This window comes from Onychostoma macrolepis, chromosome 03 (genome assembly GCF_012432095.1).
Source record: "Onychostoma macrolepis isolate SWU-2019 chromosome 03, ASM1243209v1, whole genome shotgun sequence".
NCBI lineage: Eukaryota > Metazoa > Chordata > Actinopteri > Cypriniformes > Cyprinidae > Onychostoma > Onychostoma macrolepis.
The window spans coordinates 19,924,607-19,942,095 of NC_081157.1; the positions used below are offsets into that span (position 1 = coordinate 19,924,607).

A 17,489-nucleotide genomic window follows, 5' to 3' on the forward strand; every position below is an offset into this window, starting at 1 on the left:
GGCCACCTAATATAAAGTGTGACCCAAACTTTCAAATGAATGATAAGGGAAGCGACTAGGGAACCGATAAGGGAAACAATTGGAGAAACTCCAGTTTTGAGTTCACACAGCTTTACTATCTTGCATATTCCAAAGTGAAGCAAACCGATGACGACAATAGCAAGGGAAAGTTTGGCAAGTCGTTTAATAAGTGAAAAGTCAACAAGATGTTTATTGAGTGAATCTTTAAACAGTGTTTAAAAATGTTTAACTTTTGTTAGAAGGAAATCTGGGTGCACTGCATTTATTTAAACCCACTTCCTGAAAGATTGTAATTAAGCGATGACTCATGTAATTCAACAGAACTTCAGACGAGTCACCAAGGAAATAACTTCGCAAATAATTGAATTTTGTATGTGACGCACTTTACTGCTTGCGTAAAAACTTACACAACTGTAACCAAATGAATTCCTACTTAAGATTTATATATATGCTTGCCCATATAAATCTAGCTGGGCTCTCTGATGTTGTAAGATGATTGCTAGGTTGTTGCATCATTCGTTTTAATAACACACATATAAAAGACTTGTTTTGCACCAAAGTCTAAGAGTTTGTTCAGATTATTACCCATGAGCAAAAGTAACACTAATGCTTCCCTTAGCAAACACCACTATCTGAATGAATACAAAACAAGGAAGTTTTGGGAACTTGTTTTTTTTTTTTTTACCTGTCTTTACCACCTGTAATACGCATTTTCTGCCACATGTAATCCAGAAACATTGAGGCCTGCAGGAGACGACCAATCCGCTGCATATGTCTCTCTGCAAATGAGAAACAATCATATTTATATTGCTATTTTCAATGCATATCCCAGGAACACCAAATGTTTATTTATGCAGATGTTCACCTTCAATTTATTACGTTTATCATTGGTGAACTGATTTGGAATGAAAACAGTAACCCACCTGTGTACGGTATGAGGCCCTCGAGATGAGTACGAGTGCCCTGATACTGCAGGATTTCCTCTGGGCTCAGGTGTGTGAGCAGCACCTGCAGGACGGCCTGGGCGTCCAGACAGCTGCGTGAATTAGTGTTCCACACCACGGAGTATCGCAACACCGACTCTGAACACGAAACACATCACAGTCACACAATCAGTCAACCTGGTGACCTAACGCTAGGGGTGGGTGATATACCGGAAGGCATGATTAACCAGATTTCTCAACCGGTAGAGATTTTGTACTATCGTCTTTATCGCGGTTACACGCTCACGAGACATTGCTGTGCTACGCGGTCACGAAAACTTAACGTTTGCACGTGTTTTTTAACATTGCAGTTTAAAAACAAGTGATTTTAAGCTGTTGAAATGCAATCAGCAGTGAAATAGAACTCATTTCTGTATATACACACGCAGTCTGAGAGACGGAGTTATTTTTGCTGATTTATAGGCATTGATCAGTTAAATACACACACACTAGTATGTGTCAAAATGCCCATCTTTGCAAGTATCCTCGTAAACACAGTAATTTAGGTCTTAAGTGAAAGCAAACAGCTGAGAAACAAAACATGTCTAACAGTATATTGGATCTGGGCAGCTCTTAAAGTGACAGCAGTCTAATATTCCTGCTGTCTGCCATTCATGTTAATCAAACAACAAAAGAGAATAAATCTCTCACTGCTCTTTGACTAAATCACGTTTGTAACTTTAATAAAAATAAATATTTAATTTACATAGTGAAGAATATGATTATGTTTTGATTCATTTAATTACTTTATGCAATGTATGGAGCATTTCTTATTTATTTGTTCTACTGTATTATTTTATTTTTTTTGTCCAATTGCTTGAAATTAGTTCATTATTTTTATTTAATTGCTGACTGTTTACTTGTCTTCAGTTAGCTTGAGTTTTTTTTTTTTAATGTAGACTATTAGTTTTTTGTGATATTGACATATTGTGATATAAGATTTCGGTCTTATCTCCCACCCCTACCTAACGCAGTATACCAACATATGACGCATAGGCCTACCTTTCTGATCTTGACGGAGTTTCAGGAGGATCTTTTCTAGCTCCTGTATCCCATCCTCCTGCTGGCGAATTTCTGTTGAGGATGAAAGAACATCATAATTAATTCGTTTTTTAAAAATAAAATTCATGTTTTCAATTGACAGCCATAATTAATATATAAATTATAAAAATACATTTATTAGAATAATTAAACACACTCACTCACACACACACATATATAATTTAGGGTGGCAGTCGCCAAGCTTGACCATTAAATGCCATTTTGATATTACATGTTGATATTAATGTTTTTTTCCCTGTTGGTGAGTTTGTGAACTATGTTATGGACAAACTGTATGACTTGAGAGGTAACATAATTGATAATTTCACCATTTTGACTTGACAATTTCAATGGCAGACTTTGTCTAGCCAGCCAAATGTTATTTTCTTGATAAGGTTAACCTCTAATTTATTTATTTACATTTATTTTAATTAAATTCATACAAATTTTGCAAACCATGACAATTTACCCAACATAGTTGATGGGTAATTAATATACTCCTTGACAGTAGATCATTGGAGATGAAACAGAAAAAAATAATGAAGACATTATTTGTTCAAAATATCTTCCGCTAAAGAAAATCACATCACACGATGCTGGTCACATAGTTTTATGATAAACCATTTTTTAGTTTTCAAGGGTTTTGTTAGTAACATATTAAATAGAATTTTGGTAAACATGAGTAAATTTAAATATTTTCTTATTTGAAAGGTATTAAGGGTGTAGAAACAATATAGATAATTTTGACTTTAACATTGTTCAGTTTCTGAACTCAAGACTTATCAATTGAAAAAGCAGACACTGCAAGAACTGTAATTTAAGGGACAAAGGTAATTTCAAGCAAACTGAAAAACAGGGTTCACAAAATGTATTCTCTCAATGTATAAAATATAATATCTCTGAATAAAATAATTTACAAATATATAATTATCATCTATGGACATGAAATGTACCCTAAATTATACAATGATCAATGTATAAATTTCTTAACATTCTTAATATATTATTTATATAACGTTTATTTTGTATAAGTTGTGGTCAAAAGTTTACATACCCCTTGCAGAATCTGTAAAATGTTAATTATTTTATCAAAACAAGATGAGTCATACAAAATGCATGTTATTTTTTTTATGTAGTACTGTCCTGAATAAGATATATTTTACAAAACATATTTACATACACTCTCAGAAATAAAGATACAAAAGCTGTCACTGGGGTGGTACCTTTTCAAAAGGTACGTTTGTACCTAAAGGGTCCATTTTGGTACATTAAAGGTACATATTAGGTTCAAATATGTACACTTTAAGTACTAATAGGTACAAAAGTATACCTTTTGAAAAGGTACCACCCCAGTGACAGCTTTTGTACCTTTATTTCTGAGAGTGTACAGTCCACAAGACAAAATAACAGAATTTATAAAAATGAACCGGTTCAAAAGTTTACATACGTTTGAGTCTTAAAATATCTTATTGAGAACAGTACTTAATAATAAAAAAAAAAATTAAATAAAACATGCATTGTGCATTACGATCTCTTATTTTGGTAAAATACTTAACTTTAGCAGATTCTGCAAGGTTTATATAAACTTTTGACCACAATTTTGTGTGCATGTGTGTGTATGTACACAGTATATTTAAAATAAAAAAAGATTATAGTTTGATAATATATGATATACGAACGTATTCAGAGCAAAAACAGGATTTAAAATACTTTGAATAGGTCCATTCATTAGGATTGCATCACCTCATGACAAATAGTGACAAAATATGGATTTGGCATTTTTGAGATTTGACCAGTTCAGCTAAAAGAGCAGAGCTGGAATTTCTGAAGGAGTGCCGTTGAATACACCTGTCATATTGTGTTTACAAATGACTGGTTAAAAAAAAATCTCATTCAAATACAAGACAATGAGAACTTATTCACCAAACATCATCTTACACAATCATAAGCCACCATCGGAAATTAGCCAGAGTTTGCGCAACGACATTTGAGAAATAAAGCTCATTCACTTTATTCTAAAAATAATCCTGTCAAAAAAAACAAAAAACAGGACAATTAAACATAAGAGGAGGACGGTCTCAGATTTCAAGTGGAAAAACATCATGGAATATAAAAATGTGGTACTACCTGATTTTATATCTAACAATCAAAGTGCCCATTTAAAATAAATGCGGTTGGAAAGTAAAGCAAGCACGTTGACTCATTTATGCAGAGAAATGAAAGAAAAAGTACCTCGGATAACTCGTAATGCAGTGTGCGGCTGATCCAGAGAGATAGCGATTCCCAGAGCCTTCAGATACTTCTTCTCATGAAGTAAATTTGACAGTTCCTGCTGCCTATGAAGACGCAACAAAATTCATAAACACTCAGATAAATGGATAAATTCAAAAAGGTTTATATAAAAAAGGATGGTTCACCCAAAAATCAAAATTCAGTCATCGTTTACTCAACATCACATCATTGAAAAACATAAGACTTTCAGTTTTCAAAACACAAATATTTTGTGATAAAACATGAGAACTGCTTAATACAAATGGATTTCTTTTATGCTGTCTTTATGAACACTTTGAATAGGTCCATTCATTAGGACTGCACCACCTCGTGACAAATAGTGACAAAATAGTGGATTTGGCATGTTTGAGGTTTGACCAGTAAACATCACCGAGTATAACTTTATGAAGATTTGGTGGACGTTTTATTGACAGAAATGTCTCAGGTTTGTGTTTTGAAGACGAATAAAAGTCCTATGGCTTTGGAACTACATGACAGCGAGTCATTTTTGGGCGAGTCAACTATGCCTTTAACACTAGAAAATGGCACTAATAATTAATATGAAGAATTCATATCAGTCATCATGTTTATGTATAAGCTATGATGTTTTAAGACTAGCATAGATGGAATCAGATCAGGTAAAACTAAATTGCTTTAAGGGTTCAAGAAACAATGCGGTTTCAACATCAGGATTCAGTTGTCAAGAGATGACCGTTTTAAAAGACAAAAAAAGGTGTAGGAGTTTTGCTTAGCTTGTTAAAATGTTTTGACATTTCCTTGTCAGTCTTCAATCACATGCCTATTACATATTGCAATGCGGGCAGTGACTTACTTAAGGACTTGGTCTTCTTGTTTTGCCTGCTCCTCTGCTAGCTCCTCTTCAGTCACGTCCTAACCAGAAGAGAAAGTCAATGAGAAATAGAAACAAAAATTAATGCACTTTGCAATGCTTTTGCAAGAATGAAAGTTATTATTTGTGCACCAAAGAGAGCTACTTATTCCATCTTGGGAGTGTGACACTGTAGATCAGTACCCAGTTTCACACAGTAATGGGTGTAGCAGAAATAATTTGTTAATTAAAAAGAGGTGTGTGTATACTTTTGGTCATGTAATGTGTGTTATCTAAGATTCGTGTATACAATGATACTCCAGTTGTGAAAATCCATTCATTGTTATGCTACATTTAGTCATTTAGCAGACGCTTTCATCCTAATCGACTTACAAATGTTACACAGACTGGTGTTGTAAGCACTAGCCCTTAGACAATTTTTCTAATTCACATCTGCCAATATCATTAGGACTAGAATCAACGCCTAAAGAATGTATTCAGCATGGATATATCACTGCAGCAGTCTCATACTGTAATGCACTGGCAGTAAAACATCTGTTATTAACATGCTGACCTACTTGGCCACAAAAATATGTACTTTATGCGAGTTGATCTGACAACATCTGAATAAATAAATCATAAACATGACCTACATTTGTGTGTGTGTTGTTGGCTTTATTGCACACAATTTGCACAGCACAAAGAAAAAAAGCCAAACATGATCTTTCTCTGAAATTGCTTTTTCTGCTGAAGTGGCTAATGATATCAATTACATTACATGTCTAATCGAAAAACAATGGATGAATCAAATTCTCCTGCATGGAAATATTGTAGAAATCTTTTGCTTCACCGAGACACACTACTGTTAATCGAGTAAAAGTTCTGCTTTCTATCTGAAAATATTTTAAAATGTAATTTATTCCTGTGATGCAAAGCTGAATTTTCAGCATCATTGCTCCAGTCTTCAGTGTCACATGATCCTTCAGAAATCATTCTGATATGCTGCTCAAGAAACATTTCTTACTTTTATTTTAATGCAAACATTTAAAAAATAAAAAACACATTTGAAACAGAAATCTCTTGTAACATTATAAATGTCTTTACTTTTACTTATGATCAATTTAGTGCATCCTTCCTGAACAGAAGTATTAATTTACTAAAAAAATGTTTTATCGGCTTCATCATCATACTAGTGTTGCTTTGAACAGCAGTACATAAGAATCCAGAAATAAGGAAATGTAATGTATTCATTATAATGAACAGTGCCACAGCGTACAACAATGGCCCTTTTCTCTTGGTAAGGGAAACACTGATTGCATGTTCACGCGTGCAAACATGCAGCACAAAACACAGTTTGCTTTGTTCCATTTCACATTCCTGTGTTTAACTGTGCTTCAGCACACTGCTCAGGTGATGCACACTTCTGAGCTGAAACTGACTGCACAGGATACATCAGGACTGACCTTCCACAGTGTGATGGTGGAGTCGGCTGATCCCGTCACCATCAGGTCATCTTTGCTGCTGCCATGCAGAGCCCACACTTTGTCCTGGTGAGCATCGAATGTTTTCATACACTCGTTTGTTTTTATGGTCCACAGCTTCACAAGTCCATCAGAACCACTGAAGAACGACAGAAACAAAGTCAGGTCACTAGGGCAAAGCTGCAGTGTCTGGTCTATGAACCACAAGCTCAACTGCAGTGAAAGACTGCCAACATTTCTTATTAAAATGAAAGTTTACGTCGCTGAACATAGTCCATATGAACCGATTGAACCATTTACAGAAAATGTAAGGAAATAGATAACCAACCTAGACACTAGTTGAGTTCCTCGACTGACAAATATGACCTTTAGCACAGAGGCATCATGTCCCTCAAACGTCTGCAGAGATAAAATACAGAAATAATTTGAATTTAATATCAATAACGTTTTGAACAGAATGTCAATGTTAAAACAATAGTTCACCCGAAAATGAAAATTACCCCATGATTCATAGTTAATGGTTTGTTAATAGCGAGAACTGGACCTTAAAAAAAAAAAAGTGTGACCAAATCCTCTCAAGAATTCACATACCAACGTTATCTAAAAAGCTCTTTAAACATGTAGGTGTAACTCACCTTGAGGCAGCTGAAGTCTTGAATGCTCCAGATTTTGATGGAGCCGTCAGCTGAGGCCGTGGCCAGGACCTGGTCCACAGGAGAGAACTGAACACACCAAATACCTCGACTATGACCTCTGAAGACACCTAACAGACTCATGTCAGCCAGCGACCAGAGTTTAGCCGTGCGATCCTGAGAGCCAGAGGCCAGCAGCTTGTCATTGGGAGAGATGGTCACGCTGTTCACATCCTACAAGAAGAGACGGGACAACAGAAGAGGGGATGATGAAAAATAAAATGACATTTAAGGAAAACTGGAGAGTAATGGATTAAAAGTAGCGACACTAATAACGTAACTTCATTTTTTTCCCACTATAAAATACTAGAATGCTGTTGCTTGTGATATTGTACTGGATACGAACTGAAGTAAATCAAACGCATACGCCTAAACATTGAGAAGTATGATTCATTTTAGTGAGGCTTTATTTAATTTTTTTTTTTTTTATTTAAAGAAATGAAGCAAGGACGCATTCAATTGATCACAAGTCACAGTAAAGACATTTCTAATGTTTATCAAGAATTCTATTTCAAATAAATGCATTGTTTTTTTTTTTTTGGTGAAATCAGTATATTAGAGTGATTTCTGAAGGATCATGTGACACTGGAGACTGGAGAAATTATGAAAATTCAACTTTGCGTCACAGGAATACATTACAATTTAAAATATATTAAAATAGAAAGCGGTTATTTAAAATTTCAATAATTTTTCACAATATTACTGTTTCACTGTATTTTTGATCGAACTTTTGCAGCCTTGCTGAGCATAAGACATTTTTTTTCAAAAGCATTGAACAAATCTCACCAACTCCAAACTTTTGAATGGTAGTATACAGTTAAAAAAAATTATGTGTAGCTCTTGCGTAGCAATGACAAATTAGTGTTGAAAAGGCGTGGACAGTTATTTTTGCACCTGACCTTATTGAATATGCATTTCTAGGAGTTTCCCTTTCAGATGCAAAAGTTATGGGAGGATAGTATTCAAATGAATCACGCGACATGTTTTACTAACGTTTGCACTCATCAAATTACTGGCATTACTGATTAGTAAAACCGGCCCTTAGTAACGACCCACCTTGTCGTGAGCTTTCTCTGTCAGTCGTGCCGTCAACAAGACCGGTTCACATCCCACATCAGGAAGAGGGTCAGGCAGATCCCACACCTTAATAGTACAGTCCTGACTGCCCGACACCAGGAAGGCTTTCTTTAACCTGCGTATAGCAACAGGGTAATTATGTTATTAGTTAAAAGGTTTAACTAAAACCATTAAAAAAAAACAGCAAAAAGTACACAAAATAATATGTTACATGCTACTGTTAATCACTATGTTTCCCATTTTTATTGGTGGAATTATTCGTTTTTGTTTTTTATATTTGTGATATTCAATATGTAAACCTTTATGTAAATGAATCAGTTCAAAAACATCTAATACAGATCACTGTTTCAAATTTAAAGTCAAACTGAATAAAATGTTATGAAATTATTTCAGCCAATAAAGTGCCAATGCAACATTTCTCTTTTTTAGTTGAACTTTGTTCTAAAAAAAACTAATACTGAAATAAAAATAATAATAAAAACTGTATAGACATAAAAAAAAATACAATTAAAAAAATAATAATAATAATAATAATTTAAAATAATAAAAACTATAATAGGATCTCAATACTAAAATAATACTGATACAGGAATAAGGAAATGTTGTACTTATTTGAACAGTTTTTAAGTTCACATAAAAGGCGACAAATGTGTTAGAAAACTTAAACCAGTAAACTGTTATAAAAATCAAAGTTGTTGTAAAATTGCCAGAAAGTGCTACCTAACTTGGCACCCCAAAAAGTTTGTGAACTATATTAGAATAGGTTATTATGATCAGGAATGTCGCAATTATTGATCTAAATGTGACTGTGTTATCAACTTATTAAAAAGTGTGTCAATCATTCAAGGACTTTTCAAAGAGTTTGAGGACAGAGCTACAGTATGATCACACACTGCAGGTGTTTTTGCTCGTGTCTTAACTTGTATTGCTTATCTAACTGGTATTTGTAAAGGAGATCAGACCTGGAGCAGGCGATAGAGCCCACGGCATTGGAATGTCCGCTGCTCTGAGCCACACAGTGCACTTGGCCACTCTTCAGATGCATTTTCCACAGCCGCAAAGACTTGTCCTGTGCAAAAGATTACATAAACTTCATCTTTCCAAATGTGGGTGAAGCTGTAAATTCAGAATCTGATGTTTTGAATGGCGTGCTAGGCCTCTGGTGCAGCTTTTCATGAAAAAGTGAAAGAATCACCTTTGCACAGCTTGCAAACATGGAACCTTTGCGGAAGACGTCAATAGATAAGATGGTATCTGCAGACAGATTATCAGAGAAGATTGTCAGATGATTTAATGACAATTGAGTGCTGACAATGTCAACAATGTAGACTGACGACTGAAGTGGAATCCAGTCTGACATTCCCTTTTTAAAGTTTTAGACAGTCATTTCTACAGGACCTAAGTGAGAAAACAAATGTGTTTTACATGCCTGGAATATAGGGCTGCAAATAACAATGGTTTTGACAATGGTTCTTTCATTAATTAAATAAAAACAACGTGCAAACCAAAACCTATTTAAAAAAAATACCTTTGCTGCATTTTTAATACAATTGTTATTATATTCATATTTTAATTAGTTTTAGTAATTTTCTTGTGCCATTTTTCTAAATATGCATTTAATTAATTGTATGGTTACACTTTATTTCGATAGTCCACTTTAGACATTCTACTAACTATAAGTAACTTTGTAACTACATGTCTACTAACTCTCAGTAGGGTATGTTTAGTGTGAGTAGAATAAGTTGACATATACTTGCAAAGTGTCTCATAGTCAGTATGTTGTATGTTGTGGACCCATCCAAATAAAGTGTTAGAGATATTAAACAGACAGTCTACTAATACTCTGCTAGTTGACATGTAGTTGCAAAGTTACTTACTGTTAGTAGAATGTCTAAAGTGGACTATCGAAATAAAGTGTTACCAATTGTATTTCTGTTTTAGTGTTATAGTAATTAAATTTATTTTTAATTTCAGCTTTGTTTCAATTGCAGAAAATTAAATTTAATTGTTTTAGTTAACAACAACAACACTACTCCTTTTTAAATCTTATTGAAGAACAAATGAATATTTTAGTTTAATCCAGGGGTGTCAAACACAGTTCCTGTTAAGTCCCAACCCTTGATTCGCTGGAACAGGTGCGTTTAATTAGGGTTGGAACTAAACTCTGCAGGGCTGCGGCCCTCCAGGAACTGAGTTTGACACCCCTGATCTAATATTTTCACTGTCACTCAGTGAAAGCTTCGCATGAATTTCATTTACAGATATGAAGGTAATGATAACATACAATTTGGGAAACACCATAAACTAGTGCATTAACAGCACACACACACCTGACACACTTCAAACTGCCCACATGAAACTCTATAATATTCATCTTTTTTGTTTTAATCAAGTGTTATTTTAGATACTACTTTTTATTAAAACTTTAAATTAGTTTAGTTATTTATTTTGCATCTTCTATCTTTAATTATAAAGTTTTAGCAATTTTGTTGTTTATTTGTCAATTTCGTTTTAAAATTTCTATACAGTAATTATTCGTTTTTATTTCAGCTTTAATTGGAGTTATTTTAGTACATCAAGTTAAACTAAAAGAACATGAGAAGTGTTGCCTTGGCATCTAGTGAAATAAAATAAATTAATGTTTATTTTATTTTAAGTAAAAATTGTTCATGGTTTTAGTTTTAGTTCATTATAATAACCCTGGTTCTGTTTTAGTTTTGGTTAGCTTGAGTCACACATGTTTTCTACTGATCTACTGATAATGTGTTTTCTGCATAGAAATGCGTTTTCATTACAGCCAAAATTAATCACTTATATAGGTTCCTGTGCAAAAAAAAAAAAACTGTTTTAAAACTGAATTAAAACTGTGGTGTTTAGTAAGCGTAACATAGCCACAGCGCTGCCGCCCTCTAGTGGCTCACTCACCTGTGTGTCCATACAGAATCTGACAGCTGTTAGTGGCCAACTCAAACACCTTCAGCTGAGAGCTGTTAGTGGCCACAACTATATGTGTGTCATCCTTCCCCAGGAACTTCACATCCAGGATATCATCATTATAGCCGACAAACTTAATAAGAAGAGAAAAACAAGCCCAATAGTTCCAGATTCTGATTTGAATTAAGTTCAGGATATATCTACAGTGGGTAGAAGGTGGATTGTAAGGCTCACCTGCTGCTGAACAGCGAGAGCGGGCATCTGATAGATGAGGATATTGTGCTCTGCGGTGACGGTGACCAGTCTGTTGGACTGTGGCATGGGCAGAAGGTGCATCAGACTGCGTGGGTCTAAATCGCCCTCCTCTGTGTTGAGAGCTGGAGCATCAGGCAGCGTCTGAGTGAAAACACAGCGCGCTGAGCTGGAGTCCCACACTCGAAGAACACCTGCAGAAAACAGCAGAACATCAAAATACTCGGGGTTAGACAGAGGGTATTCAACATATGCAGTGCAATCATTTATTTTTTGTTTTTATGAATGACTAAAAAAAAAAAATCCTACAAATAACCAAAATGCACATATTTAAATAATTTTTATAAATAAATGTTTTTAATTCATAATTTGAAAGGGTTTTTATGCATTTTTGTATTATTTATTTTGACAAAATACAACAACTTTTTTTTTTTCAAATAAGATATAAATCATGTCTCAGTGTTACGTGTTATTAACCTCAAAACCATTGGCTGAATCAGTAATTACATTTTTTTTTATTTTGTTTTCTAAACAATACCCAAAAAAGCTTTTAAACTACATGCAGCAATTAATACTAAAATCAATCATTTTAAATGCTACATGTGAATTTAGGCATCACAGTGTTATGCACAGTATGAAAATAGATCATTTTGAGATTTATTACATTTAACAGTTTTATCAAATTACTAGTGTTTTTAAAGATAAGGTTTAAGAGAGCATTAGATGATGGTAAAGGTCTAAATTTAAAAATATGGGAAATGTGCATAAAAAATTAACTATCCAATACAAATAAAAAATAGTATTGGTCAAAAACCAATATGGTATTAATATTTTGTACTTTTTTTTTTGGCTGTGTGTTTTGTACAAAAAAAAAAAAAAAGTATAAAAAAAACCCTGAAATAAATATACATTAGAAACAAATTAAATAGAATTATATTTAAAAAATTAAATTACAAAAGCACATAATAAATATTAATATATATTAATAATAATAGTACATGAATAATGCTAAAATAACACTGTTACTGCCCCAACAATGCGCCCCTAATTGGTCCTGATTTTATGAGTTTACATTATAGCATTTTATATTAAACTGGATTCTGATTTGAACTGCAGCATTTACCTTTACTGCCAGCCGTGACAAAGTGTAAACCTTCACCCTTCACACCCATCTGAGAGTAATCGCTCTTCCCAGGCAGAAGAACAACACCTTCCACTGTCTGAACATCGTCAAATAAGAGAAATCCATGTGAAATAACAATGAGTATTCTGCTTGTTTTTAAGGTATGAAACACAGATATTAATTGTGGTGCTATAAAGATAAATGCACAGTTCATGGGTCACAGTCACAGTCTGACCTCATAGACAGGGACAGTCTTCTTAACAGCCTTCTTCTTCAGGTCCCAAACAGAACAGATTTTGTCTCGGCCAGAACTGAAAATGAAGACAGCACGTCTCTGTTAAAATTGGACTCTTACAAGGAAAAATTCCTTTTTTCCTGCCACTTTACCTAATTAGAGTTTGGCCATCAGGAGAGAAGGCCAGCGATGTGACGGCACTGTAGTGGCTCTCCAAGACACAGATACACTTGCTGGTCTGCAGGTCCCAGATCCGGATCCCACAATCCACAGAGGAAGAGAAGAGCTGCAGTCTGCTGATGTCTGGATGAAACTCAACCAAACTGGAAGAGAGACGTTACAGCTCTTATAGATGGCATATCAACCAGCTGGGCCAGCTTTACAAACTGAGAGACGATCTCGAAGCAGATTCAATTTTGGAAGTTTTTTCAGTACTTACTGTACAACGCCACATGATCCTTTCAGATTGTGTGTGCAGTACTGCTTCACAACATCCCACAGCTTGATGGTGCCATCACAACCACCTATGAACACAACAACAAATCATCATGGAAAAGTGTGCTTCATATGTATCAAAAGTGCACTTGTAGTCGGCGCCGATAGCCTTGTGGGCAGCGTGCCGACATACAGCGCCATTGCGCAACAGGCGTCCCGTGTTCAAATCCCGACTCAAGGACCTTTCCCGATCCCCTCTCTCTCCCAATTCACTTCCTGTCAATTCTGATCTGTCCTGTCACAATAAAGGCAAAAAATCTTAAAAAAAAAAAAAAAGTGCACTTGTAGTGTACTTCAGGATCACTTTCAAAATCGTAAGATAATATTTCAAATCTTAATAGTATTTTTTTTTTTAAGAGCACTTGCAGATAATATAAATGCGATTTAAGTGCACTTAAAGAAGCACGTTCATGACTATCGGCCAGGTTTACTAAACGGGGCTAATTAGCGAGAGGGCAATTCTAAAACAGCGCCAATGGGCGTGGAAATTTCTGCGGGTGATTTACTGACAACGCACAAATTAAAGAACACAGATGCAACATCTCATTTACATATCGACCAACGCAATGTACCAAGCGCTAACTCTTCACTGCGCGAGTTAGCAAATCCTGACAGTACTATTTTAACGCCAACGGCAGTTTGCGCTGCCACCAGCTGTTAGTAAATCTGGCCCTATGTTTCTTGACACACTTTCAAGTGCACTTTGTAATAATGCCAAACTAAAAGTTTTACTTTAAAGTACATTTTAAATGATTTTGTTTTAATAATCTTTTGCCATCCTTTGAAAAAGTACACTTATTTTGATGTGTTGAATAACACACTAAAGCACATGTAAAGGATTTGATGATAATTTTAACTATGGCGTGTTATTCAATATTACATACATTTTAAGTGTACTAAATTGCAACTTTATCATTACAAATGTGTAATTACAAAATACATCAAAGCATATTTAAATGTTTAGCAGTAAACTATAACAGTGTATTTTACAATTTTATATTTTCACACAGACAAGCCGTTTCTCAATATGCCTTCTTGTCTGTTCTTGGTGAAACGACATTGCCCGAAAACCGGCGTAATTTTCTAAATATACTGTTATTGTGTCATGAAATGTAGTTTTAAGGTATATTTAACAGGCATTTGTGGTCTAATGAATCTATTATTTGTTCCTCGTCATATCGTTTCGTTACTTGTGCATGATACAAGGGGATAAAGCTTCTTCACTCGTTCCGCTCTGCTGTCCGTGAGCGTTGGGCTTATTTACATCAGAGTGCGCAAACAAAAAAATATAACAGTGTATTTTATAATTTCACAAATTTATGTTTAACTTTATATATTTATTTTGAACTTTACCGTAGTACAGCGCTGACTTTGTAGCATAAGTTTGACTGAATTGTTTGCTTTTGTCTTTATTTCCTCTTAAGGCCCGTTCACACCAAGGACGATAACTATAAAGATAACGATAAAGAGTCCACACCACAGTTATAACGATAAAGGCACAGAGAAACAATATCGTTGGAATCACTTCCAAAATGATTTTTTTCCAGCTGATAAACGATACAAACATTGACAGCCAATCAGAATCCATCCTGCTGTAACGAGCTCGAGAATTAAAGCAGCAGACGAGCGTGTGCTTAGAATAAACAGATGATATCATTCGCTGGTGTGGACGCTAATATAGTTATATAGTTTATATTTATCGTTGTTGGTGTGAACAGGGCTTTATACTTTGTACTTACACTTTTAAAATGACTATTATTGTTCATTAAAACTTTCCGGTATACACCACGCCTATCATCGAGTAAGGGTACTGTTGGCGGTGGAAACGCAAGCTGGATCAGGGTGTTCGGTCCTGAATCGTACCGTAATGTACTGTACCGACCCGTACCACTCGGTGGAAACGAGCCATTAGTGTTACTCATTGCATCAAAGATCTGGTTTGTGTCTGACCTGTAGCCAGCAGGGTGGTGGTGCAGTCAAAGGTCATGCTGGCCACAGGCACATTGTGGATGGCCCTCCAGGAGCGAGTGCACTTCTCCTGCTTCCAGTCCCACTGCTTCAGGAGCAGAGCCCTGCTGGCGGTCACCAGCACCTGCAGAGAAACAGCAGAAACAGCCTCAGTCTAGATTAGTGCTGAAACAGCAGACAGGCAAATGAAGCTCATCTCACCTCATCGTCAGGACTGAGAGAGAATGAGGTGATGTCCTCTTGATCATCCTGCTCAGAGAAAGCAAAAGTGAGAAATACAGGCAACCATATGCATATTTCATATTTCTTCAATTTTGGGCACTTTTGCATCCCCGAGGTTGATTTATTTTTTAACTAAATGGTTCTTTTCGTTACATAAAGTTCACAAATAAAGCTTAATACCATCACTTAATCACTCTGCTATTATTAAAGAAGGCCATATTTATGTATTTTACCCTTATCTCAGACCCAGACAAAATACATTATAAAAACATTACATTCTTACATTTAAAGCAGGAAACTACAGGTGAATATGGTAAAATGTTTAACTGACATAATTCACCATATCTTCCGCAATTGATTAATCGCAATACATTGATAACTGTTTTGTACTACAAGTTTCCTGAAATTATATATTTTAATATACAAGCAAGGCCATTTCTACTTAATTCACTTATTTGCATACATTTCCAGAATAGAAATCTGAATGTCTGATAAAGCGAAGTTCAAAGTTGTTGTTTCATTTTGTTGACATATTAGAGTCTTTATGGAGGTGATTTTGGGATTTGATCTTTTTTGTAAGCCATTAAAAAAAAATCCACCATGTGTAAAAATACACTTATTATTACACGTTAAGTCCACTTTAGACACTCTATTAACTATAAGTAACATATAGTCATGAAAGTACACTTAAATGGCCTTTTATTTATTTATTTTTTCATTAATGGCCTTTAAATCTGCTGTTGCAAAAAGTTAAAGTGTAATAAAATAAACACCTAAATTTGTATTATGGATGTTTTCTTTCCACTAGTCCAAAAAGATGATGTTTTATGGAATAAAAACTGGAGGAAAATCTAAACATTCATAAATAATTTCAATATTTATGTTCCAAATTAATTAATTTTTAAAAAGGCCAAGTTCTCCTGTGATGGGTGTGTTTACTGTTTTTAGACAAACGCAAAGGGGTTTTAAAGGAGTTATTTCTGCCCATAGTTGAAGAGAAACACATATAAAACAAAACGGAAAGACACTGACCTGCTCAATGCTATGGACAATTTTTCCTGTATTGATCTGTAAAATGTTGACTCTTGGACCACATGTGCAAAATATGTACTGCTCATCATGACTTATCTGGATGGAGACACAAAAGAGTAAAACAACAGCTGTAATTCACGGACCTGATAATGTGATTTTTCAAGTACTAAATTATGAACTTACCTGCACTTTACCTCCTTTATAGAACGGTTCTATTCTGCTGGAGACTGCATAACTAAACAAACAAACGAGATGAGCATTAAGCTGTTGTCAAATAAGGTAGCAAACAGTAATCTCAACCAGTCACTATAAATTCAGCACATTGTAAAGAATCTTTCTCACCGAGAAGAGTCAGAATAGAAGGAAACTACACTTACTTTGATTTAAACGGCAGCGTGTTCCCAGCCATGACAACCCACGATGTTTTCAACGTCTCGTGAACAATACAGTTATTATTAAAAGCATGTGCATTACTTCATATACCCCTTTATTTCACACGCATGGGGCATGTGTTCACGCAAGTGTCGCACAAATATGACGACAAGACTAAAACTCAAGCTCCAGTGACCTCTAGTGGCAAACAAACGAATGCCAAACATAAATATAATTTTAGATTAATAATAAATTATCAAATATAATAATATCATTACACTATAATTATATAGTAAAGGAGAAAGTGCTGTTAACAAAATCATTTTTGTAAGTATATGTTCACGAGCGCAAAATAATTATTTAAAACAAATACATGTTTCAGTTCAAGTTCGTTTTTCGTTTTTAATTAATCGTTTGTTTATTATTTCATCGTTTTTATCGGGTTTTAAAGCGAAAAATAG

At 34.7% G+C, this 17,489-nt stretch overlaps 1 protein-coding gene across 1 annotated transcript; it reads right to left on the reverse strand.

Annotated features, from left to right (window-relative positions):
- Positions 1-686: 686 nt before the first annotated feature.
- Positions 687-17,210, reverse strand: tbl3 (transducin beta like 3). Its single transcript, XM_058766564.1, has 22 exons — positions 17,034-17,210; positions 16,840-16,891; positions 16,657-16,752; positions 15,604-15,651; positions 15,385-15,526; positions 13,379-13,463; positions 13,092-13,262; positions 12,940-13,015; positions 12,705-12,801; positions 11,564-11,775; positions 11,321-11,462; positions 9,591-9,649; positions 9,358-9,464; positions 8,375-8,510; positions 7,262-7,492; positions 6,955-7,025; positions 6,609-6,765; positions 5,149-5,207; positions 4,278-4,381; positions 2,007-2,078; positions 945-1,103; positions 687-800 (listed from the first exon to the last, which is right to left on the reverse strand). Exons 1-22 carry the CDS (start codon positions 17,063-17,065, stop codon positions 703-705), a joined length of 2,406 nt encoding a protein of 801 aa, XP_058622547.1. The 5' UTR covers positions 17,066-17,210; the 3' UTR covers positions 687-702.
- Between the last annotated feature and the right edge of the window lie 279 nt (positions 17,211-17,489).

Excerpts from the sequence above, each read along its gene's own strand:
- tbl3 (XM_058766564.1), bottom strand. The coding sequence starts at position 17,065 with ATGGCTGGGAACACGCTGCCGTTTAAATCAAA. Across the intron at positions 15,527-15,603 it reads CTCTCAGTCCTGACGATGAG|GTGCTGGTGACCGCCAGCAG; the intron begins GTGAGATGAGCT and ends GTTTCTCTGCAG. Across the intron at positions 9,465-9,590 it reads TGTTTGCAAGCTGTGCAAAG|GACAAGTCTTTGCGGCTGTG; the intron begins GTGATTCTTTCA and ends TCTTTTGCACAG.